The 27,283-nt window shown below is 35.6% G+C and overlaps 1 protein-coding gene across 6 annotated transcripts in view; it reads left to right on the forward strand.

Moving 5' to 3' along the window:
* HACE1 (HECT domain and ankyrin repeat containing E3 ubiquitin protein ligase 1) overlaps nt 1–27,283 on the forward strand; it is a 117,231-nt gene that overhangs the window by 48,360 nt on the left and 41,588 nt on the right. For all 6 annotated transcript variants that reach the window (XM_045080269.1, XM_045080268.1, XM_045080267.1 and 3 more), the window contains 4 exons: nt 5,762–5,912; nt 13,557–13,891; nt 14,547–14,615; nt 14,878–14,965. In XM_045080269.1, the coding sequence (XP_044936204.1) occupies nt 5,762–5,912; nt 13,557–13,891; nt 14,547–14,615; nt 14,878–14,965 (643 nt within the window). The remainder of the gene's footprint in view (nt 1–5,761; nt 5,913–13,556; nt 13,892–14,546; nt 14,616–14,877; nt 14,966–27,283) is intronic.

A 27,283-nucleotide genomic window follows, 5' to 3' on the forward strand; every position in this document is an offset into this window, starting at 1 on the left:
TGATTACTAATTTATAGAACTCTGTATATGGGCTGCTGTTCAGCCTGTATACCCTCATGTCCCTTATAAAATTTTTGCCCTAAACTGTCCCCTTCCATTCAGTTCTTTATTCTTTCCAGAAGATGCTATGGTTTTAATGGTTCATTGCTATATCCATGGAGATCATGCCTTTATATTACTTGCGTTTATATGTATTGTATTTTCCTGCAACTATACTTCACTGTATATGGTTAGCTACCCCAATTAGGAATAAATAGTCTGAATTAGGAATAAATAGCCATTTAAGGGCACCTGGGTGGCTCAGTTGGTTAAGCATCTGACTTTTGATTTCAGCTCAGGTTGTGATATCAGCATTGTGAGATCGAGCCCTGTGTCAGTCTCCATGCTCTGTGTGTAGTCCACTTCAGATTCCCACTCTTCCTCTCCCTCTGCTTTTCACCCCCACTTGTGCGCACACACACACATATTCTCTCTTTCAAATAAATCTTTAAAAAGGAGTAAAAATAAACTAAAAATCTAAAAAAAAAATCATTTAGAAATAGTAAATGTATTTTTTCTTGGCTTATAAATTTGGCCCACTTCTATTTGGATGCTTTCCCCTTAGCAGTTTTCTTTTCACTTCTCTTAATACACTGACAATCTTAGAATAGGTTTTGGTCTTCTCTCATCTCTGTGGTTGCAACTGGAGTTTCTTCCTTCCAACTCCATGCTTTTTCTAGAAATTGGCTACATTGTTGACTCCATTATGATAGCTGTTTGTTTCTGTCTTCCTTTGGGCTTCAGACCTACTTCAGACTAGAATCACACTCTGTACTGTTTATTTAGAAGGATCTTTGCTAGGCCCCTTACCCTTCATGATACCAAGGTCACCCCCTTGTGTTCTTTTATCCATTAAGTCTTTCTTCAACATTTCTAGTACTGTACAATTTACTAATTTTTTAAATTCAGTTTCTACCTCTGAGACTGCTTAGGTTCTGTTTATGGAATTCATTGAATTTTAGCTTTACATAATTCTCTTATTTAGTCAGTTCTATTAATCCATTTATTTGATCAGGATTTTCTACAGTTCAGACATACTAAATAAAGACTTGGCTTGGGGTTTAAGGTTGGTTTAGGTTTAAATCCAGATATCACTATTTACTGTGTGATCTCAGCAAGTAACAGTTTTGAGTTTCCCTTTATTATCTACCCATATATCTAATACATGTTTCTGAGTGCCTACTATTCACCAGACCATCTGGTAGGTGATTGTAAATAAAACAGATAAGATCTCTCCCTAAATTTAATTTACAATCAGTCAGGATTTTGTTTCCTTGTTGGAAAATGGTATTAAATATCTTCTTAATGAATTGTTGTAAAAATACAATGTTAAGGTACTATAAAGTGCCAGGCATGTTGTCTGGTACATAATAGAGATGATGATGATGATTATATAAATGGAAAATTGCCAGAGATAATAATTATGATTATTATAAATACTCTACATTTCTTTCCCCCCCCTAAGATTTTATTTATTTATTTGAGAGACGCAGAGAGAACACAGGTGGGGGAAAGGGACAGAGGGAGAAGACAGCTCCCCACTGAGCAGGGAGCCTGACGCAGGGCTCGATCCCAGGACCTAAAGGCAGATGCTTAACCAACTGAATCTCCCAGGCGCCCCCAGTACTCCACATTTCTTACATTAGAAAACTTAACCTGTTTTTTTCTTTTTAAATCTTTGTCCTACTTTTTGCTTTTCTACAGTAATGAGAAAGCCCATGTTTTTCTGTACTTATGTTTTTAAATTTACCTTTAACACTTATTAACCAGGCAGTAAGCTAAGGAACATTCAAATATATTATTTCATTTAAACCTCACAGTAAGTTATTTCCATTTGACATAGAAGAAAGCTTAAGTTTAACCATTTACCAAGCTAATACATAGAAGAGCCAGGATTCCTGGTCTCACTAATAGAGGGTAGATTATTGGTTACAATCTAGCTCTTAAAAGTAACAGGGAGATTAGTGGAATGGAAGTAGAGTGGGAAAAAGGGAGCCATGATCATAACAGGTTTTAAAACTGTTTTGCCAACCTGTACTGCCTCACCACTTACAGTGCTACTTTTCATATGCTTTATGAAATCTGTTAATTACGGCCATTTAGAGGGCTCTGAGTATCTTTTTCTTGAGGTTGATAGTGAGTATTGGTTATTAGTATTTTATTAGAATTTATTGTATTGTTTACTATTTTGGGAAATCCTGTGTTTCTCCTTCACTCTCAGACTTCTACCCTGCTGACCAGATATGTGGGTTTTTTTATTCCCCACACCAAGAAATTTTTTTAGACATCAGCTGCTGTACAGTTTAACTCAGCTTTGACAATTGTCCATCCAGAGATACATTAGATCTCACAGGTTAAGAGTTCATTCCTACAAGACTGTTCCCACTTTCAGATGCCAGTTGCAAGTAGTAGGTCCTCAGGTTACCCACACCTGTCTGACTTCACTTCGTTTCAGAGGTTCTCATGACCTCCTTCCTCTTAGATTCGGAAGCTCCCTGAACCCCAGTTTTTTTGGCTTTTTGTGGAGGCTTTATCTTGTAGGCATGTTGGTCATTAACTGCATTTTCAGGCCCTCTCCCCTTTTTGGAGAATGTGGGGTGATGCTGGAAATTCCAAGCTTCTAATCATGGCTTCATCTTTCTCATGACCAGCCTTCATTCAGGAGCCCGCTAAGAGTCACCTCAGTAGAACAAAAGACACTGCTGTCACCCAGGAAATTATAAGGGATTTAGGAACTCTATGTCAGGAAATGGGTCGAAGACCAAATATTAGAACAAAAGATGCTCCTAGTGCTCTTATCACTTAGGAAATTATGCGGGTTTTAGGAAGTCTACCAGCAACCAGGAACAGAGACTAATATATATATTTTCTATTATCTCACAACTGCCAGTATAGAGTCTTAAGAGGATCTCAAATACGAATTACTCCCCTCTGCCAGGTTATGTTTCATGGCACTTTTGCAAAATTGTCTCCCTTTTGTTTACTCATTTGTGAGTCATTTTATGTTTCTTAACCCACAATGTGATATAATTTTGGCTACATACTTTAATAGAAATTTTAATTAAGGAAACTGATTCAAATATGTATTTAATGACAACTGAGATGTTATTTAGCTTACTTTTGAGAAAATTGATAGCCTTTTGTCTAAATGATTCTAGGAATATTTACTAAAGATAAATACTGAAGGTCCTTTTGCATATAATGTGTTTCACTAATTAAGTGAGTTATCTTGCGTTCAGTGTACTTATGATTAAAGATAAAGATAGTTATCAGTGTGCAAATGAAGAGAGAAAGTATAGCTCTTTGCTTAGTGAAACACTGAATGAAAGTATACTCATATAAACCAAAGGTATTGATAGGGCTTTGCATTAAGAAACTAATGTTAAAACTTTTATATTAAGATACCACATGGCTTGGGAGGAAATTATCATTTTATGATCAAATGGAGAAGGATATGATGAAGTTTGGATTTTATGATCTTTTTATTTAATACTAAAGAGATACTTCACGGTTGTAGATTGAAAAATAACATTTTTTAGATCAGGTGAATCAGCTTGGAAGAAGTTTAAACTGGGTACAGTAAATAAAATTATTAGACTATTAATAGTATACTCAGATTCCACTGTGTAAGAAAATACTTCTTTTTTTTTTTTTTAAAGATTTTATTTACTTATTTGACAGATAGAGATCACAGGTAGGCAGAGAGGCAGGCAGAGAGATGGGGAAAGCAGGCTCCCCACTGAGTCGAGAGCCCAGGATTGGGCTCTATCCCAGGACCCTGAGATCATGACCTGAGCTGAAGGCAGAGGCTTAACCCACTGAGCCACCCAGGCGCCCCAAGAAAATACTTCTTAAGATAACTCATGATGTATTTCCTAGATTGGATACTTAAATCTTTATATATATGATAATTTTGCAGAGGAAAGTCAGATTCCCCTCTTTCTCATGGAAGAATTTGAGAGTCATCATAGTTAACTTTTCCGAAGTCATGACACAAAGAAGGAGATAGTTTCAGCCAAACTACATTTCTATTTTGTCAGTCTCAACAATCTTAGGATATAAAATTAGAACACTTCATAAAGACAAATATGTAAAACTCAGTACAAGCTAAAGTAGTAATTCTGTACACATTTGATTCAAAGTTACTAAAACAAAGAGTTTGGCTAATGTGATAGAGCTGTCCCAGTTCAATACAGTATGGGGAGCAGTAACTGTTACATTTTACTAATAACACTTGTAACTAATAGTTCATTTTTATTGACTTTTTAACAATTTAATAATTCTTAGAGTGAAAAACAATATGAATATTGAAGTAAAAATGTCAGAAAATTTTGGGTTCACATGTCACCAGGGTAGAAAATACCCTCTATTTGGCACTTAACACATTCGAAGACTTAGAAGTAGGCACTTGCTATTTCCATATTATTGTGGAATGATGTGTGTTTGACGTACAATGTTATATTGGTTTCAGATGTACAACATACATAGTGACTCAACAATTCTCATCATAAATATAGTCACATATGTATGTCACCATACAATGTTATTACAGTATTATTGAGTATATTCCCTATACTGTACTTTTCATCTCCTTGACTTATTTTTATAACTGGCAGTTTATACTTTCTAATCCCTTTTATCTATTTTGCTCATCTTCCCATCCACCTAATCCTTAACTTTTTTTTTAATGTTAAAGGATACCTAAAAATATAGAGGAAAATTTTAGTGATATGGGTAAAAATACACTTAGGGGAAGATGGGGTAAACTTTGATAATTAATATATATGCAAAGACAGTCATACCATTCTGCCCAAAAGTTTATGTAACTCTTTATTCTGCTTTTGTGCAACTCTTGTAATACAAGATAACTGATGTTAGAGATTTCAAAATAAAGCCACCCCCTGAACAATAGCAAATTTTTTTTATTAAGATCTGTCATTAGATTCAGTACAGATTTAGCCTAACTCCTGCTACGGTTTCTTTGTGGAAGGGTAGTTCATTGATATTTGTGATGATGAACAATCCCCAGGTATTATAAAATTCTGAAGTGCTTTTTGATTTATCAAAGAAGGTTTATATTATATTCAATATTGTGTTAATTGGTTTTGAGGTTTTTTTTCAGGGATGTATATCCTGTATTTATGTAGAGTCCTAACACTACCCATTTTGTAGAGAACCATGCTTGCTGATAGTAACTTTAAGATTATTCAATTTGTAAATTTTCTACTGTATGTTGACAATTGGTTACTATTCTGGGGAGAGATGTGAAAATCCTGTTATGGATAGAAGAGTAGAAGGTTCAGCTTCTGCAGCTGATTTATGGGTTGACTTAAGAGCATAACATTTCTATCATTGTTTCTCTGTGAAATGTTCTCAGAGTTCTAAGACTCAGTGTAATTTACATATATATTTTGAAAGTGAGAGTTTGAGATTGCCTTAAGTTGGTGCCCCAAGAAATTGTTTTACAGTGGTGCTTTTTTTCATATTTTTATGCTTTGATAATTAGTTTTATTCTTGTTGCTTAAACATTAATAATTCATTCATATGCAATTCAAATAATGTGTAGCAACTTCCTATTAAAACATTCCAACCCTGTCATGATAGGAATTTTGCTAGTTGTATTAGGAAACCCATGGTCAATGTGATAAAAAGGTCTTAAGTAATTTAAAATGTAATTTTTATTGTCCACCTAACCTGTTCATATTTTAATTTTTATTTTCAGCCTGTCTAGTAATTATGATGCTCAAATGAAGAGCCTTTTAAGGATTGTGAGGATATTTTGTCATGTCTTTCGAATTGGTCCATCCTCTCCCAGTAATGGAATCGATTTGGGCTACAATGGGAATAAAACTCCAAGAAGCCAGGTGTTCAAGGTCAGAAAAGTACATAATATTGTTAGGAGATAATTGAAAAAGAGATGAATTTGATAAAGCTTGCAGTCATTAGTCGGAAATATCACAAACTAAGTTTATTTATTTTTTACCACTTTCTAAGTTAGGCACACCTTTCTCCTTTAATTTCTGTCTAATCAACAGCAATCTTAAGTGGTGAGTTTTCTATATTTTTCTTACAAATAACATTTTAATTCCATTAGTGTTATATTCTAAAGGGTAAAGATATTTATTATTTAAATCTACATTTTTATTGGATTACAGGTTTTAAATGTGACAATATGCAACCATCATGCTTTTTTTAAAAAAAATTCTTACTCAGAAGGAAAGAAAATATCTAGTTTTTTTTTTTTTTCTTGTGTCCTTTTTTTTTTTAAAGTTTTTATGTTAATTCCAGTTAGTTAACATATGGTGTTAGTGTTAGTTTCAGGTATGCAGTATAGATTCAACAGTTCCATACATTACCCGGTGCTCCTCATGACAAGTGCACTCCTTAATTCCCATTACCTGTTTAACGCATCCCCTCACCCACCTCCCCTCTGAAAGTATCTAGTTTCTGTTTAGAGGTTATTATCTTATGTCTGTGTATGTGTTTTTGAAGTAAGATTACTTTCATTTCCTGCGTTTACTGCCAGTTTTTGAGATCATGTCAAGGAAAAATCATTGAGATATTTTCTTTCTCTCTCTCTCTCTCTCTCTCTTTTTCTTTCTTTAAGATTTTATTAATTTGAGAGGCAGCTGGGTGGTTCAGTGGGTTAAAGCCTCTGCCTTCTGCTCAGGTCAAGATCCCAGGGTCCTGGGATAGAGCCCCGCATTGGGCTCTCTTCTCAGCAGGAAGCCTGCTTCCCCCCCTTCTCTCTGTCTGCCTCTCTGCCTACCTGTGATCTCTGTCTGTCAAATAAATAAATAAAATCTTAAAAAAAAAAGATTTTATTAATTTGAGAGAGAAAGAGAGCATAGGTGGCGGGTGGTAGTGTAGTGGTGAGAGGGCAGAGGGAGAGGGGGAAGCAGGCTTCCCATTGAGCAGAGAGCCCGATGTGGGACTTCATCCCAGGACCCCGAGATCATGACCAGAGCCAAAGGCAGTTGCTTAACTGAGACACCCAGGCATCCCATATTTTCTTAAAATATTTTGTATTGCTTCAGCTGCTTCCTGTAAGACCCAAGACCATGTTGCTACCCAAATTAAATTACAGTTTTATGAATTAAGCAAAATGAACATGGCTGTAATTCTCTTGGTGGGGCTTTTTTGTGGCATTATATTTTTAAATAACTCAGATGTTGGACAAATGTGTAACTTTATAACTGTTTTCATGTTATTTTTTTAAAGGCAATTTTCTTAAGAGATTTTCATAGTATAAAATTTGCTTTTTGGTTCACCAAGGCTTATATTTCTTTAGTCTTTTGAGTACAAATATAGGTTATCAATCTAAAAAGTGATATAAATATTTTAAAGTGTCAGTTCCTCAAAAACTAGTTATGATTGACAGCTTTACTGTCTGTAAAATCTGAAGTAAAACTAATGACTTATGCTAAATGATTTTTTTCTTACATGGAAATTTTTTTTACAGACATTTAATAACTGCTTTGTTAGCATTGTGAGACTAGTAGGTTCTTTAATAATCTAAAATGGGTATGATAGGCTGCTTCACTGTTTTTTAAAGAATTAATGTCGGAAAGAATTTTTAGCTGTGTGTGTGTTCATGTATGTGAGAGAGAAAGAATTTCTTATTTTCCCTTTTTTTCTTTTTTTCCCCTATTGTGCCACCTCCTGGAAGGAGTCAGTTATACATCTTCTTGTAGTTCAGATTTTGGCTTTTCACATACTACTACTTCTTCAACAGTAGTTTGGAGTGATAACTTACTGTCTTTGCAAAATTTGAATCTAATCATTGAGCCACTGTTTTGTCATTGTTGTTTTAAGTGAGCTTTATTGCTTAAACATTCTCATTATATGCAGTTGTTCTTAATGTATTCTGGTATGGCCAGTGCTGTTAGTTTCTGAATCTAGGCTTGATTTGATTTTCTGTTTATTATTTCTGCTTACCTATAATGATGAATAGAAAATCAATTGAGGTGTAGATAGTCACTATTATCCAAATCGCATGTGGATTATATTCACTATTGTCTGATTTTTTTGTTGTTAAATTTTAAGTCAGCCATGTGTTTGCTAATGATATCAGAAAATAAGTAGTGTGTTAATTCATAGCCTCTGTATAGGAATTAAATGCTTGATTTAAAATAGATAGTTTATAGATAGATAGATAGTTTTCTATCTATCCCATCAGTCAGTACAGGTAGAAAAGGGTGTCACTGGTTTTCTTTGAACTTTTCTTTAATGAAATCTAAACTCTGTTTTGATTGTCATATACCAGTGAAGTATATAATAAAAAAGTTATTTTTTTCTATTTTATTTCACTTGCTAGTGTCTTCTTTTTTCTTAAGTTACTGTTTTCTGCATCATTGATAACTGCTTTGCCTCTGACCACTTTTTCTCTTAAATTTTGACCTTTCACTTTGTAAAATGTTTTTATTACAAAACTCACCTATTTTTTTAAACATTAGGTGTTACTATTAAAAACTTATAGTCTCTTTCATATAATTTTATGAATTAAATGTAGAATGAAGGATGAGAAAATGATGTCTTCCAACTTACAAGGATAAAAAATAGAAACTATATTGTCATCTATTTATATAAAGTCTTCTGTTCATTGTGGGGTGATTTACAGTTGTAAAGATCATAACCATTTCCTGAGTTCCTGCAGTGCTAGACTGGATATACCATTTTAATTTTTACCACATTTTTGTCTAAGGTAGCAATTGATCTTTACTTTCCATTTCATTAACTAGGTATCCTAACATGTCACTTTATTGTTAGGATTAACTAATGGGTTTTCCATTAAGAATGAGTGGGTTTTATAGGCCATTTGGTTTTAGGAGGTGAAATTGTTTAACATCCTGTTATTAGTTTTCTGATTTATCTTAGAAATCCTTTAAGTTAATCTTAACAGTTAGCTATTTTTTTTCAGTGTGAAGAGATTTTTATCTAGTGCCTTGGAAACTTTGGGGTATCTGAATGATAAGGTAGTTATGAATATTGAAGCAGTGTGAGCATGGAGTAGACAATTTAGGCTTCCTGAATCTTAATATGCGGGGTGATGTGTGTGTGTGTGTGTGTGTGTGTGTGTGTGTGTAGTAAGATGTGACTATTAATGCTTTGTAGAGTTATAATTGGTAAAATTTGGAAGCCAGGAAAGATTGAGAAACTTCTAAATTTAAAATCTTAATCTTTTGAGTTATAACGTTTGACATTATCAAATTGAGACTAGTTAGACTAACAGAAAACTTCAAGATACTATTAAAGAACGTAAGTTACAATACTTTCCTGTCAAATTTGTGTCTCACTTTGGCAGATGGATCTTAAATTTTTAAAAATTGTCCAAGTTTGAGATTATATGTTATGGTTTTGAAATAGATCTTAAAATGTTTTGAGAACTATGTGTGGTTATCATAACATTGTTACTATGTGTATAATATATTTCTGTAGTGAAGACCATTCAGTAATATGAAATGAAGCACTATTTCACAATGCCAAGATGCCTACTAATGGCTTCTATAGTCATTGACTCATTTCTTTCTTTTTTTTGTTTTTCTTAAGATTTTATTTATTTATTTGACAGAGAGAGATCACAAGTAGACGGAGAGGCAGGCAGAGAGAGAGAGGGGGAAGCAGGCTCCCTGCTGAGCAGAGAGCCCGATGCAGGACTCAATCCCAGGGACCTCAGATCAAGACCTGAGCTGAAGGCAGTGGCTTAACCCACTGAGCCACCCAGGCGCCCAATTGACTCATTTTCTATAGTCATTGTTTTCCGTAGTCATTGACTTATGTTTCAGAAATAGGTGATATATATGTTGCTTTGTATCTTCTCTACAGTTTTCTATCATTATTATTTATGGATATAGAAAGCATCATAGATAAGCTTTGCAGTGGTTTATTTTTAATTTTAAAAATTTACTTTAACCCCTTTTTTAATTTGTGGCTGCTACCACAGTTAGAAATTAAAATTATTTTCACAGTATTTTGGTTATTGAGGCATGAACTTTCTGAACAAACCTTCAAAGGGACACCTCTTTAGGTAAAAATACCGTGAGGTTGAAATTTAGTTTTAATGCATGTGTGAATGAAGAAAGAAAAGAGGAAAAAGCCCAAGATGACTGACTAGTTCTTTTTCCCCCCTCATTCTCTTTTTAATTTTTGCTGTGTTCCTTTACTGACAAGTCTTTCTCGAACTATCATTTTTACACAGATCTGGGTTTAAAAAATTATTTCTGGATTACTCAAAATTTGCCTTTAATTTTTACACATTGTCAGTATTTAAAGATAGGATTGCTGTTGGTTCAGGCTCAGTGCTCTCATCTGTGTGAGCAGCAGGTTATCATTTCTTGCCTTAGGCTTCATCTCTATTCAGTGTGCTGATTTTCTAGGTTTTAGCCCTTCTCATTTGGAGGCCAGTTATTCCTCTTGTCTTTTGTTTCAAGAAGTTTTAAATTACCACACATTCTTTCTATTTTGGAAGTTCATTTTGTGATGTTAAACTGAAAGTTTCACTGACATAAGAAGTGCTTTTTCATCTTTTACAGCGTGTTTAATGTTTTGCTCATGAGAAGAATTAAGACATTTTTGGTGCACCTCAGTGTTTATGGCAGCTGGCGCTTCTTGCCCTTCCTTTAAGCAGCTCAGGGATCCTGAATCTTCCAACTGCTGTGCCTAACCATGGAAAAGCCCTCTTTGTAGGGGACAGGAGTGCTTATTTCAACCTCAGAGAGAGTATAATTAGTTTCTCACTCTGCTTACCTGTTACCTAGTCTTTACTAATTAAATATTTGTTGAATGAAGGAAGTGGGTTTTTGTTGGTGATAGCATGACTTTTTGCTTTTTCTTTTGGTTTAATATTACAATGGAGACTTAGGGTTAATTTAACTATTTTCAAGTTCAGTAAGTCAAATATTTCCAAAAAGTGGATGTTCTGGAAACTTGAAGAAAGACTGAACATATAGCAGAGGAATTTGTTAGAAAATAATTATAAAGAATTTCCTGGAAGAATAGGTTATTTAAATATTTCCTAAACTTTCAAATGTAGTTGATGAATCTGTTTCCACTAAGTAAGATTTTAGTATTTTAATTATTATTATTTTTTTGGTTGAAATATTGTAGGCATGGCTCTTTCTGAAACACATGGTCTAATTTGTAGCATTCTGTGATCCTAAAAGAAACAAAAAGTAAGAGTAACTTTTACATTCATTTGTAGAAAGGCAATTTATATTCTCAATAGGAATATTTCATACCTTGTGGCTCAGCTGGTGAAGCTTCTGCCTTTGGCTCAGGTTATGATCCTGGTGTTAATAGGAATATTTAAAATAGTGTAGAAATGAAGGAGCATTTAACTGCTATCTTTGGCTGTCCTCCCACCCCCTACTGATAACTGTTAATTTTTATTTGGGATTAAAAATGTCCTAGCAGGTCTCCCCCCCCCCCAGTTTTATTGAGATATAACTGACCTGTAACATTGCATAAGCTTAAGGTGTACAATGTGATAATTTGATACATGTGTGTTTTGCAAAATGTTTGTCACAATAAGGTCAGTTAGCATATCCTTCACTGACATTATTTCCATTTTCCTTTGTTACGGTGAGGACATCAAAGCTTTACTCACATAGCATCTTTCAAGTAAACAGTATAGGATTGATAATTTGTCATGGTATTGTATATTGGAGCCCTGGTAACATGTCTTTTATAGTATTTCTCCTTGTTAAAAATTACTAATTATTAGGGATGATACATATATTTCATCTTTAGTACTTAGTCATTTTGTAGCTTTTGTGATTACATAATATTTTGAAAGGGAAATTTTCATTTGCTGTTAATTTACAGAAGACATTTCATTATTCTTAAGAGGCATATTTTAAATAGTATAGAAATAAGAAGTAGTTTACTCTCTCCCCCCCTTTTTCTTTTGCTAGTCAGGGGCACCTGGGTGGCTCAATCAGTTAAGCATCTGCCTTTGGCTCAGGTCATGATCCCAGGGTTCCCGTCCATCTGGCTCCCTGCTCCTTGGGGAGCCTGCTTCTCCTCCTCCTAGTCCTCTGCCTCTGCTTGTGTGCTCTCTCTCTTGTCACTCTCTCTCTCTCTCTCTCTGCTCTTGCTCTTGCTCTGCTCTCTTAAAAAAAGAAAACTTAAAAAAAAATATTTGCTAGTTGGTATTTGATAGTTACTAGTTATTAGAGATGGATTTTGTGTTTTATGTGCATGAAAACTTATGCATGTTTTATATGTGTGTGTGTGTATATATATATATATATATATATATATATATACATTTCTTACCATAAATTTTCAAAATCTGTGAATTGCATGTAAAGAAAAGCACAGTAAACTTTTTTAAAAGTTTATTTTTTTTAATAATCTCTTCCCCTGGGTGCCTGGGTGGCTCAGTGGATTAAAGTCTCTGCCTTCAGCTCAGGTCATGATCCCAGGGTCCTGCAATCGAGGCCCTTGTCATTGGGCTCTCTGCTCAGAGGGGAGCCTCCTTCCCCCCCCTCTCTCTCTCTGCCTGGCTTTCTGCTTACTTGTGATCTCTGCCTGTCAAATAAATAAAGAAAATCTTAAAAAAAAAAAATCTCTACACCTAGTGTTGGACTCCAAACTCACAGCCCTGAGATCAAGTTGCATGTACCACTGACTGAGCCAGGCAGGCACCCCAAAACTATGCTGTTTATTATGCTTTTTAGGAATTCTGTCTTTCTTTTTAAAAAGATTTTATTTATTTATTTGGCAGACAGAGATTACAAGTAGGCAGATAGATAGGCAGAGAGAGAGGAGGAAGCAGACTCTCCGCTGAGCAGAGAGCCCAATGCAGGGCCCCATCCCAGGACCCTGGGATCATGACCGGAGCTAAAGACTGAGGCTTTAACCCACTGGGCCACCCAGGGTCCCCTAGGAATTCTCATTTTTTAAATTGTGAAAAGATTTATAATTGAAAATTGTTAACACATGAATATAGTAAATGTTGGGGGATTGCATATGTAAAAGTAGTATATGTTTGTTTTGTTTTATTTTTTAAAGGTTATTTATTTATTTATTTGACAGAAAGAGATCACAAGTAGGCAGAGGCAGGCAGAGGGAGAGGGGGAAGCAGGCTCCTTGCTGAGCAGAGAGCCCGATGAAGGGCTTGATCCCAGGACCCTGAGACCATGACCTGAGCTGAAGGCAGAGGCTTAACTCACTATGCCACCCAACTGCCCCATAAAAGTAGTATATGTTTTTAAATCTAAATTTTAAAAGATGAAAGATTGCTTATAATTTTTTGTTAGACTTTAGGTTTTACCTTTTTTTATTCCAAGGAATAATTACATGCAAATTAAACTTTGCTATAAACAAAGAAATTGTTATTTATGTGACATTCTTATGATTTTGTTATGACCTTTAGGCATTGCTATCACATTAATTTAGGAAAATAGAAGTATTTAGAATAAATTTTCTCTTTTATGTTATTTGTTTGGCTGTGTGAGTTTTTTTCCCCAGAATTTAAGAATAATGTTTAAAAAGCACTTCTGTTTTTCTCCTAGCCTCTTGAATTGCTTTGGCACTCCTTAGATGAATGGCTAGTTTTAATAGCTACAGAATTGATGAAAAACAAAAAGGACTCAACGGATATTGCTTCTATTTTACTGAAACAAAAAGGCCAAGATCAAGATGGTACTTCCATTCCTCCATTTGAACCTCCAGGACCTGGGAGCTATGAAAATCTATCCACTGGCACAGGGGAATCTAAACCAGATGCTTTTGGAGGAAAACAGGAAGCCAGTGCAGACTGTCAGGATGTTATTTCTATGACAGCTAACCGGCTAAGTGCTGTCATTCAAGCTTTTTACATGTGCTGTTCTTGTCAGATGCCTCCAGGGTAAGACGGTTTCTGCTTATTACTTCCTTTTCTGATAGATGAAGAAAAACTATGATTTTTTTGTAATTTCAGTAACAACAAATAATAATTTGTTAATTTTAGGTTCTGTTTTAATTTTGCTTTAGGATACTTACTGTACTTAATCTTAAAATACTTGAGTTTTAAGCAATATATAAGTTATTAACATGTAGAATAGTGAATGTCACTTTGTATAAGATTATTTAATTATGTATTATTTAAAATGTGTAGAGCAGAGACATTTAAAATTTCAAGGTTTTAAAAAATTCTCTGGGCATATCCTTAGTTAATGAAAAGCTATATATATATATACACACATATACACACACACACACATATATGTGTGTGTATATATATACACACACATATATTCTAATCTCATGTATTGACTGGGCATGCCTCAGTTTCTCAGTTTTTCAAGATTTTAAAACTTCTCTGGGCATATCCTCTGTTAATGAAAAGTTATATATATATATATATATATATATATATATATTCTAATCTTATGTATTGACTGGGCATGCTTCAGTTTCTCAAATTTAGTGCAAACCCAAATCTTGTTTTTTTTTAATAGTTACCAAATTTTACTGTATCGCCAATTTCTGTGTGTTCTCATTGTTTTTTTTAATCCCCACAGAATGACTTCACCTCGTTTCATTGAATTTGTCTGCAAACATGATGAAGTTTTAAAATGCTTTGTTAATAGGTAAGGTATTCTCAGATTCATATATTGTCCTCATAGACTTTTCTTTCTTATAGTTTTTATCTCAACAAAAATAATGTTATTTTTGTTGAGATAAAAATAATGTTATTTTTGTTACTATTCAAAAAATGTTACATGACAAGTAAAAGTATAGTAGGTGTGGATTAATATTTTTCTTTTGTTTCAGTATCTGTATATCTGAATTTGCTTTTCAGTTAGAACTCATTCTTCCTGTCCATTTAAACAAATTATATTTTTCTTTCAGAAATCCCAAAATTATATTTGACCACTTTCACTTTCTCCTTGAATGTCCTGAGTTGATGTCAAGATTCATGCATATCATAAAAGCACAGGTAGAGATTTCTTTTAACCTTGTTTTTATTCTGTCTAATGAAAATTAAGTCTTTTAGTTTGAATACAATTTAGTGAAGTAATTATTATACTTGAGACCTCCTGCTGCAAGAGGAGTGAAATTACTTTATTCTTTACTTTAGTTTGTGGAATTACATTAGTATGTTACTTTAATATGAAGAGCATTTTTTTTTTTTTTGGAAGAGCATTTTTTTTTAATTTTAAAGGAAGTATGTATCAAGTGCCCACTGTGTGCAAAGACAACAGAATACATTGACACATTTTCTGAAATGAGTTTACTGGAGCGTTGGTGCTATAAGGCTGATGGTCCTTGAGAAAAGCATTTTATCCCCAAATGCATTTAGAAAATATAATATCCCTGTTGGAGATTTATAATGCATATCAGCAGCTTGTTAAAAGGCATTGAGAAACCCTCTGCTAAAAATAGTGATTTAACTTTGTTAATCCTTCAAATTTATTTGACCTGAGAGCCTTTTCCCCAGTAAGGTTCATTCTTCATATCTCATGTTTCATGAAATGTGCTAGGGGAAAGCTTGTTTTGCTACATACAGTCTATGTAATTTGGGGCACATTTCCAACATCCTTCAGCCTTGGTTTCTTCATCTATAAAATAGGGATAATGACACCAATCTCACAAAACTACTGTGAAGAATAAATTTTAATTGTAACTGATGTATATGTTCAATAGATGGTAGTTATTTGGAGATAGAAAGCATATGTCTTCTCTCCGAAAAGATGTTGATTCATTCTAGCAGGGGAGATCATAAGTGTACCTATAAAATAGTAGTTACATTATTACGTGATTGTTTAGGAGTTTAAGGGAGGAAGACTTTGCTCCTGCCTGCTGTAGTCAAGGAAGATTTTGAAGGGGAAGTAGAGTTTATGCTGGATATTGAAAAGCATTGCAACATTTTGCTGGAAGTGAATGGGGAAGATAAACATTCTAGCCAAGATACGGGCCAGGGCTTATAAATGGAAAAGTGTGTAAAATTACAGTGGTTGAAGCAGAAATTTTGTGTAGGTGAAGAATGAGATATAATTCTGGAAAGGTAGGTTGGGGTCACACTGTGTTAAGCCTTGATTGCCAGATTGAAGAATCTTCTTTGTTTTTTTGACTATCAGCAACCCCTGGTAACTTGGGACAATGATAGGACCTTGGCAAAATTTTAGGGAATAATTTGTCAAAAGTGCAGGATAGACTGGAGGTTCTGGTTTGGTTAGTAGTCATAAGATAGATACTATAGGTGTTTTTAAAATGTCTCTAGGGACACTGACCCTTTTGGAAATTAAAGAAGCTAAGAACTAATTTTTATAAAATTCTGCACACATACATAAGTATCCTTTGGCATCTGTTAAAAAATAATGTAAAAGAGAAGATAATAATAGTAACTTACATATATTGAATGCTAACGTTAGGTCAGTTACCATATAGATGCTTTACATGGATTATTTCCACAACAATCTTGTGAGATAGGTACTCTTTTAACTGAAGAGATTAAGCAACTTGTCATTTAGGTACTAAGTGGGAGAACCAGAATTTAAGAGTTCTGGAGAGAGAGAGAGAGATCACAAGTGGGCAGAGAAGCAGGCAGAGAGAGAGGGGGAAGCAGCCCCCCCCCACCCAAGCAGAGAGCCCAGTGCGGGGCTCGATCCCAGAACCCCAGGATCATGACCCGAGCCGAAGGCAGAGGCTTTAACCCTCTGAGCCACCCAGGTGCCCCGAGTTTGTCTGTTTTTTAAATTCATTTTCTTAATCTAAACTATTTGACTCCATTCTAGGGCAAATAAGATTATATGTGAAAGAAGCTCTTAGATTTTGAAAGAGATAGTTTGTTATTCGTAATATTATCTCTGCTTTTCACTTGTTTTCCTCTTCCATTCCTGAACAGTTAGTCAAAAGCAATTGCATTAAGCTACCCACCCTTTTTTACCCACAGAGGTTTTGTTGCCTGACCCAGATCAGGAAGTGTTCACATGTGTAGTGGTGGCATAGTGTGGAGTTTGGAGCTTCGGTATGGTAAGGGGTTGCCCTTCGAGGGGGGCCCAGCATAGAGTATGTGAGTTGGAGCAGCATATGGAGGATGTCCAGTATAGAGGATGGTGACAGTTGCTCAGAGTAGACAGCCCAAGTAGGATAGAGGGCATCCATGCAGTAATGTGTCCATGTCAGTGACAGGAGATTGGTTATATACAATGTGGGGTAGTTCATCAAATAACTAAATGTACTTATTATGGGAGCCTGTTTTCTCACTATTGGAGGAAGGAGTTACAAAATGGAGGAGAATAGATTGACGCATGTGCTGTTGGATTGGAATTGGAGATAGCAGTGTGAACTTAAATTTTCAGGGTAGATCAATAGATAAAGCAAACCTGGCACCCAGTTCTCAGCCCCTACACACTGTTCTCAATTAACCGGGGCTCTTTGGATAAATGGCTAATTTCAGGGCTCTGTCAGGGAAAGTACAAATGAGCCTAGAACTTCTTATATGCAAGAAAGTTGTTCAAAGAGTGACAGGATTATGTCAGAATGACACAGAATCAGTTTGAATGAACTCTGCTGGCCAACGCTGAATAATTTGAACATTCAAATAAATTATGATGGCAGAATACTATAAATAAAATTGGAACTCATAAGCCTATACTGAAAAAATTAATAAATGTGAAGTTTGATGAAGGGTGGGGAGTGTTTATAGTCTTAAAGTATCTACTCACAGAATACTTAAGAATTACAAAGATTAAAAACTACAGTGGAAAACTTGGCAGTGATCAAAACAGACGTATCAGCATGCTAGCTGATAGGACATACTGAGGAGAATGTGGGCATCACTTCTAAGATATTCCTGCTAAAGATGTACACCCTGAATTTAATCATGAGAAAAAACATCAGACTAATTTCAGTGGAGGGACATTCTCCACAATAACTGACATACAGGTTTTAAAAGTATCAATCAAGGTCATGAAAATTAAGAACGCACTGAAGAACTGTACCAGAGTGAGAGAGACAGGACAGCTAAGTGCCATTCTCACACTGTGAAGGATAGTATTAGGACATGGGCAGAGCTTGACATGAGGGTCTAAGAATTAGCTGTGTAGAAATGTATCAAGGTTAGTTTCTTGATTTTGATGGTTGTTATTTAGTTATGTAGAATTCTCTTGATTATAAGAAATATACACTGAAGTACTTAAGGGTGACTAGACATCACGTTGGCAGCTTACTCTCATATCAAGGAAAAAATACTTAATTCTCTATTATACTTAGAAATTTTCTGTAACTTGGAAGCATTTTGCAAAAAATCAAGTAGAAAGTGTAAAAGAACAAAAACAATTACCTGTGGTAAGGGATTGACTTCTTCTATTGGTGGCTTTCAGAGGTGGCCTGTAGTTAAAGGGAGAGTCATTTTGCATTGCCGTGCAAATGCTATTAAGAGGAGCCTCTGATCAGTCTTGTTTTGTGAATTATTTAATGAGAAATGCGGTACTTAGAAAGTTTACATACAAAAACATGCCCTTTGACTTTTTAGGTGTATGTAAATATGTGTGGATGTTTTGATCTTACACATCTCTTACTGGCTTCTGAAGGTAACATTGTATATGGTTTAATGTTCCACTTGAATTACTTTAAAAATGCCATTTGCTTTTATTTATTGGTTCACATTTTATAGATAAAGGATATAGTTTAATATCTTAAAATGGTGAATAAGTTTTCTATCACTTTCTGTCATGTCAAACAATTTTAACATTGTTCTGAGTGACAATAAGAAAACTTACTTATTGAGCATTCTGGGTATTGATATTTCTGCATGTTACTTAACCATGGTACTGTTTTTCTCTTTTGTGAAGTAGGGATGATACGAGGCCCTTTTTCTCATAGTGTTTTGAGGATTACATGTGAAAATGCATGTAAAGTGCTGAAAAGAGCACCTGGCATATTTAGGTGCTTTAATAATTGTTAGCTAATTAATTATTATAATTATGATTATTATCTGGATTTGCATTATTTTATTTAATTCTCACAGTTAGCCCTTGAAATATTTCCCCTGTTTTACAGGTAGGAAAACTGAAGTTCTGCAAGGTTAAGTAATTTCCCAAAATCACAAACCTAGTAATTGACAGAGCCAGGATTCCAAGCCATGTTGATCAAACTTCAAAGCCCCTACTTTAATGTATTACTTCTTTTTTTTTTTTTTAAGATTTTATTTATTTATTTGATAGAGATGGCAAGAGAGGGAATACAAGCAGGGGGGAATGGCAGAGGGAGAAGCAGGCTTCCCGTTGAGCAGGGTGCCCAGTGCAGAGCTCAATTCCAGGACCCTGGGATCATGCATGACCTGAGCCGAAGGCAGATGCTTAACAACTGAGCCACCCAGGCACCCCAAAGGCATTACTTCTGCGTAATGGTTTTTTTTTTTTTCCCATCCTTTACCAAAGTTTTAGAAATAATCAGCGTTAAAACTGTAAGCACTTTATATTCTAGTTCACTTATTAAAGATTATATGCCCAGTAGTTATAACAGAAGTGCTTTATTCAGAACTCAAAAGACTATTAGAAGTATGGATAAAATTAGACACTTTTATTTTATTTTTAATTTTTTTTTAAAGTTTATTCAGGTCATCTCTACACCCAACTGGGGCTCTAACTCATTGCCTCAAGATCAAGAATTACATGCCTCTCTGACTGAGCCAGCCAGACATTCCAATACATTTAGCTTTTAAAAAAGAGAACATTTACTCTTTTCTTAACCGAAAGAGAAGATACTAAAAGACATAATTTAATCTCTCACAAGTTACTTTCAATAATAATAGTATTTTTATTAAGAACTAATAAAAAGTGATGTTTAAGCCGTTTGAAGCAAAACTAATATTTAACTCAGATGAATAAATTTACTGGTGTCCTACAAGCTGTCTGAAAGATAACCTCTTTGTGGTCTTGGATATTGATCATATTTATTTCTTGAAATTCCTGGCTTTGTGGAATTACACCATCCTGGTCCTTTGACTTTTATAGCTATGTGTATCATTTGCTATGCAGATTCTCAGTCCTGACCTGTGATCATGAACTCTGTTCTACGTGTTGTTCCCTGTATCTTTAATCTCTCGATCTTAACCTTGTGTCCAACTTCAGCTTTGTTCATGACTATATTTCCAGTGCTTCACCTGTGGCACTTTGTAATATTTATTTCCAAGTTCTTAGTAGTTGCATGCCAGGTAAGCTGAAATTCAGAATATATAAAACCTCATTCAGTATCTTTGGACCTCTGCCTTCTAGGACTGTGGGGGTAGGTTTTGAGGGGAGGGTTTTCTCCCTCTAAGCTGTTTCATTAGATTCTATCCCTAGAGATCTTCTCTTACTTTTCATCTTTGTCAATCTGTTTTTCAGATCTCCTTTTTTTTCCTCTTCATCCTGTGACCAACTCCTTATTATCCAGTACTTAATATTTTAACTGCTGCTTACATCGTCTCGCTTTATACTGGTCCTACTCTCATTTTAATTACTCCATTTATTATGTTATCCCTCTGACCAAACACCCACAATGGTCCCTGTATCCCTCACTTGATTCTCAGGATCCATAATTATGTTCTCAGTATACTTCTACAAACTTATTCCTTCGTTCTATGTAGGGATGGACTCTGATTATGGTGGTTACCTTCCCTGCATCTTCCACGGAGATACAGTTTTACCTCCTCTGCCTTTTTCCTTGACTCCCTTACTGTAGTATGCTCTCTTCTCTACATGCTTGAGCAGGTCTTACCCAGCTTAATGTTCTGGTTCAAACTGTGACCCCCTGAAAGCTTTGTACTCTTCTCATCTGCACAGTCTCTAAATTCTTAATGTGCTATACTTACAGCCCAGTCTGAGCCATCAGAGTGAATGGTGAGGACCTTAGCTGCCTGGCTAGCTGATCTGATAAAAGACCGTTGCAGGGCATGTTATAACCCATTTACATCTAAATGGAATTATAATAGCAAAACTTAATAATTATTTAGGGAGTAGTATGAAATCTGGTCTGTAGCCATTGTCCCAAACTTGAAAGATCCAGCCATGAAAATAGGTCAGTTAAACAGTTATGTCTCATTTCAGGAGACAGTCTTGCAAGTAGATTTCCAAAGTTAGGTCTGTATTTGCGAGAAATTAGGTATTTAATAAGAGGCATTTCTGTGGAAACAAAGGAAAAATAAAGGCTAATGGTCAGAATAAATTATAAACCAAATCTGAATTCTGAGGGCAGGATTTCTGGGTGATAGGCTCAAAGCAGCTTTGTAGTTTGAATTTTTCTAATGATGCTATCAGGTGTTAGGTGAACTTGCTATTGCCCATTCAGCAATAGGCACAAAGATGGTCTGTATGTGAGATGTTGTGATGATTTTTCTGAAGCTGGTTATACCAAGTTGTTCTGTCCTACATCTCATGGCTTTAGGAAAATGGCACTTTTAAGTTCTCAGTGATTCCAAGTCAGAAGGGTGAGAGAAAAAATGGAAGTGTTGGGCACCTGGGTGGCTCAGTGGGTTAAGCCGCTGCCTTCCGCTCAGGTTGTGATCTCAGGATCCTGGGATTGAGTCCTGCATGGGGCTCTCTGCTCAGCGGGGAGCCTGCTTCCTACTCTCTCTCTCTGCCTGCCTCTCTGCCTACTTGTAATCTCTCTCTGTCAAATAAATAAATAAAATCTTAAAAAAAAAAAAAAAAAAGGAAGTGTTAGGGGAGTTGTAGCCAGATACTTGAAGAAACTAATAGAATTCATGATATGGTTCAGTTTACAGGTAAAAAACAAAACCTCAACAACAATTAAAAGCACTAAAATCTGATATCCACAAAGGTGTATAACTGAAACATAATTTGTTTTCTATACAGTCATCCTCATTTCTATCAGAGATAAGGAAAATAAGGCTGAAGTGTTTGTAAAGTAAGTCCACTGTCTTTAAATTTGGCCTGCAGCATGAATAGTGATTGATCATGTAGAGTCTTATAACTCAGCTTTGCTGGAATTTTTCGTAAGGAGTTTCAAATTGAACTTTTGAAAGCTGCTCACGGCTAGGAAGCCAAGCCAAAGACTTGATGTCAGACTTCATCTATAATACCTATACATATGGGTGAATTCCTCATTTTTTGAGGTTCTTGATGTATTCTGATATTCCTGGGCCTGCCAGGCAGTGACCTTCCTTACTCATCTTGTAAGGCTACTGGGAATCCTATAAGGTACCAGACTGATTTTACTCAAGGGGCTTAATTGGTTACATAAAGTCAGCCTTGTTTTTTTTAAAGTTGTCTTGGCATATCTGAATCTATGCATATCTCTCTCAAATATTAATGACATTCCACTCAAAGTCTTGGTAATGTAACCACTGTTTCCAGTTGTGTCCTGGTACAGGGAGAACAGATTCACAATTGAAATTACATAAATAACTATACTGCTGCAAAAATATAAGAATACTCACTGAGAGTTCCCAAATTCTGGAGGGATCAGATGGGGGAAATAAGTGATTGTGTTTCATCTTCATTCAGAAAGGTATGCTTAACCAAAATGCTGTAAGTCATAGCTATCTTAACAGAAAAAAGTTTCCTTAAATCTGAAAAACAAAAAATTAAAGAACCAGCAATGTTTCAAACAAAACTCATAAAAAATTAAAATCATTCTCATCAGTTCATCCAGTCCTTGTGATACTTGATCTTGATCTTCTGTTAGTTTTGTGAATCTAGTTTTTCCTGAGAGTTCTGTCATTTCTTACTCAGTTCAGTATTTGATCTGAAAGTTATCAGAAACCTAGGCTTGTCAGAGTCCTTTCCAGGAATCTCCTTGAAGATGAAGCATTTGTGCAAAAGTGTAAGAGTGAAACACTGTCTCTAAATGATGAAAGACTTAAAAATGCCCATGTTTTAAATTATAACACAACTGAGAAGGAAATTTGACTATTTCTGTGACACTTTTAAAAATTTAATTTTTTTTCAGTGTTCCAAGATTCATTGTTTATGCATCACACTCAGTGCTCCATGTTTGACACACTTTTTTTTTTTTTAAGATTTTATTTATTTATTTGACAGACAGATCACAAGTAGGTGGAGAGGCAGGCAGAGAGAGAGGAGGAAGCAGCCTCCCCGCTGAGCAGAGAGCCTGATAAAGGGCTCCATCCTTGGACCCTGGGATCATGACCTGAGCCAAAGGCAGAGGCTTTAACCCACTGAGCCACCCAGGTGCCCCTGATGTACATTTTAAGATGATAACTGGAATGATGATTGATAATATTCTGTATCAGATTTAGTAATTTGATAGAATTTCTAGAATGCTTATATTAATAGCATATATCCATACAAGGATATTCATAAGGAAGGTTTAGCATTATTTCTTATTTGACAGTACTTCTCATAAAACTTTACCTATCAAATAAGCCTAGTTAATTCAATGTTTCTCTTTTTATAAGGAGAGTGAGCACATCTTTTGAGATGTTCCAGGGTTCTCTAGAAAATCCTAAAATTATTTCCAGGTCAAAAAGACTTTAATTAGAATTTGATTTTGGGAACTTAGTCAAAAACATCAAAAGGTTTTGGACACTTGACTAAGTAGAATCACAGATAATTATGAAACAATACTTAATTATCTACTTAGCTAGAATGACAAAAGATTTTAAAGGCATATACAGAAAATTACATAGTTCTGAGCAAAATTCAGCTCCTTTAATATTGAGAAGACTCAGTTTGCTTAAGTAATCAAAGACCTGATTAAAACCATATGAAACACAGGTTATTTTGATAAAACAGAGAATCTTTTCCTTCTAGCTAGATTACTTAAAAGGTAAAGCAAAACCTTCCATAATCTAGTATCAAGAGCTGACCAATACGCCCAAGAAAACTTTGTCCTTTTAGCAGATGAAAGAAAATTATATAAGCATAGTATTGATATTAAACTTTATAAACAAACAAACAACAAATCCTTATAAGTTTTAGCCAACTCAGCCACACAAGGTAAAATTCTTTCTCTTTCTTCTCAACTTTCTATACCATTTTGTTCTTTATTTTCCTCTTTCCCATTCTGAAATGGCCAGTTTTACTTTAGGACAAATTTACTTTCTTTTCTATTAACAAAAATACATCTTCATTCCTTATACCTTCTCTTAGCTAAAGACACATCCTACTTTCCTTGCATGCAGAAATGTTTCCTAGGTTATTTGTAGTAGTTATAATTACATATATTATTTAGAATTCTTAGCCCTTAGAAACCTTTTCTAACAAAAAGCAAGAAGTAAAATTTTGAAATGTTAAACCAACATTCTTCACACTGGCAAATTTATGAGTGTATTTCATAATTTCTATCAATATACATTTCCTCATAGTAAAGTTTTTCACAAGACATACTTACTACAGACCCAAATATCTTTAGTTCCTTTGTAACAAGAGGTCAAAAGTAGGTAAACTTCAACTTGTTTTGCAATTACTGTTTCAGTATTTTATCTTATTTGGAAATGGTTTAGACATTTGGTGAATTTCCTTCATTTAACTTAGCAAAATTCTAGGGCTGGAAATTAACAAAAATTTTAGAAACTAGTTTTAACTAGATACATCATAATGTATTTATTGCTGAAAAGTTCACCTAGAAACTCTTATACCATTTAACATTTATCTAAATCTCTTGATCACAGCAATCATGTTTGGATGACCCATGAAAAACTTTATTAGGTAGCATCATCCCAAGTTATTTTTCTTACTGACAGATTTTATAATAGAGGTAACATGAATTTGTTTGACTAGTAAATGCTGGTAGAATATGTTTTTTAATCTGCATTTTATTTAACATAATTAGTTATATTAATATGATCTGTTATATTTAGTATATAATATGTATTATATGTGTATAATATTATGTTAGTTATAGGTTATTACATATATATTAATTACATATAATCTGATATATATCTATATATCTGAAGACATACTTTTTTAAATTACACCAGATTTAAACAAGCTTTTACTTCCTAAAGATTATCCCAGATCATGTGAATTTGTTAATATTTGGGTTAGTTTTGGGGGCCTCTGGGGGTACCTGGATGGCTCAGTTGTTTAAACATTTGCCTTTGGCTCAGGTCATGATCCCAGGCCCTGCATCGGGCTTCCTGCTCAGTGGGGAGTCAGCCTTTCCTTCTGCCTACTGCTCCCCCTGCTTGTGCTTTCTCTATCAAATAAATAAATAAAATCTTTTAAAAAAATTTAGGTTAGTTTCAATATTTTTGAGTTTTAGGAATACTTAATTCATAAGTGCTTATTATTAAGCCAATTAAATAGAGTTCTTTTACAAATTTTGACAGTACCATCTGGAGTTTGAGAGAAGAAAATCACATATATTAACATATCCATAGACATACATAAACATGCAGACAGACACAAAGGCCTATAGCTTCAATTCCAGCATCCTCGTCATGAATCAGGTAAAATATAAAACTTACTAGTGTATAAATATCAGCTGAATCCAGATTGGCAGACAGAATAAGCTAAGGTTGCCTGCTCCAGTGGCTAAAAGCTTTTTACTAGTATCTGTGGAGAAGACTTTTAAGATTTGTATTTATCCTTAACAAATAATTCTTAAGGAAGCTGTGGACTAGAGTTTGGGCAAAAGAGCTGTTATAGCATTTTTTATATTTTAAATGGCCTCTTTACCCCTCTTTTTTTTCCCCTTTAGTCTCAGGCAATCATGGGTAGAGTTTTAATTACCTCTTAGGGTGTTTATCTTTCAAAGACATTGAGGATTAACATCTTCAGGGGGCAGAGAAAGGATGGAAGTTTTCTCCTAGGAGTTCTGGTGCTTTTTTCATGGCTTCCGAGGTCATAATAAAATGTAGTAGTGCCATTCTGTAATTATGGGGAGTGCCTTGTAAAAGTAATTCACTAGACTCAAGACCAAATGAGACCTCTTCAGGTTGGAAACGAAGAAGGGGTTATTTGGATTACTATGGTCATGGAAATGATGAATCCAATGGACTGGGAATTTTGAGCAGGAGGATATAGGCTTCCTCTGTGAGCCTTAGCAGTGATCACTGTTGGAAGGATGGGTACAGTGCTAGGCAGCATATATGCAAGTGAGGAAGGGGAGGGACTCCCCATGAGTATCAGTGGCTCTGGGGGCCTTTGTCTTCACAATTCCCTCTTCCTCCTCAGGAGAGGCCTCAATAACCCCCTCAGCTTTTCCCTTGGCAGTAGGAACACCTTGTGAGGTGTGCTTGTAGTTATGCCCCCATTCAGCAGAAAGCTTAGGGGGCTCAGAAAATGTGCTATCTCAGAAGGAATGAGCATTATGGTCCAGATGGATCTTTAAGAAAGTTATGGATTTGGCTGGAGAGAGGCAAGATGGCAGTAGAGTAGCAGACTGGTGTGATGGGTCCCAGGAGTTCAGCTAGATAATTATCAAACCATTCCAAACACCTACAGACTCAACAGAAGATAAAGGGAAGAGCAGGAATTCTAGGAACAGAAAATTGACCACTTTCTGAAAGTTAGGACATGCAGTGAAGTGAATCTGAAGGGACGGGAAGATAGACTGCTGGGGCAGGGGCCAGCTCCCAGCAAGTGGTGGAGCAGTGGAACACAAAATCACAACCTTTAGAAGTCTGCTCCACTGAGGGACATTGCTCCAGAGGCTAAGCAGGGGTGGAACCCTCATGCAGACAGTGTGGTCTCAGGTACTGTGGGGTCACAGAAAGATTGGGGGTGTCTGAGTTTGGCAGAACTCCCAGGTATCGGAGCAGGGAAGCCAATTACAGAGACAGAGCTGAGGAGTGAGCTTTCAGATCGGGGTTACTTAAACTGTGATCCAAGGCACAGTCGGACCACAGTTGTTCAAGCAGGGACCCCACAAGTAACAGATCCGGGGAGACTCACCTTCCTCCTCCTCTGGGAGGAGCAGTGCGGCAGGAATCTCCTGGGTTTGGAGACTCCAAATGGGGCTGTGCACCAGAGATAAAAACACTTGGTCACAGACTGGGTGAGTACAAAGCACGGCCGGAGACCCAGGGAGACAGAAGTGATCAACTGCCTATCTCTGAGGGCACACTGATGAGTGGGGCCCCGAGCTCTCGGCTCCTCTGGGCTGGAGATTGGGAGGCTGCCATTTTCATTCCCATCCTGTAGGGCTCTATGGAAAACATTCAGGGAACAAAAGCTCCTGAAAGCGAACTGGAGCAGATTTCTTAGCCTGACCCCTGGCAAGAGCGGTGCAGTTCTGCCTTGGGCAAAGACATTTGAGACTCACTGCAATAGGCCTCTCCCCAAGAAGATCCATGAGAACATCCAGCCAAGACCAAACTCACCAATCAAGGAGAACA

This window comes from Mustela putorius, unplaced genomic scaffold (assembly GCF_011764305.1).
Source record: "Mustela putorius furo isolate JIRA1106 unplaced genomic scaffold, ASM1176430v1.1 tig00000450_pilon_pilon_pilon, whole genome shotgun sequence".
Lineage (NCBI taxonomy): Eukaryota > Metazoa > Chordata > Mammalia > Carnivora > Mustelidae > Mustela > Mustela putorius.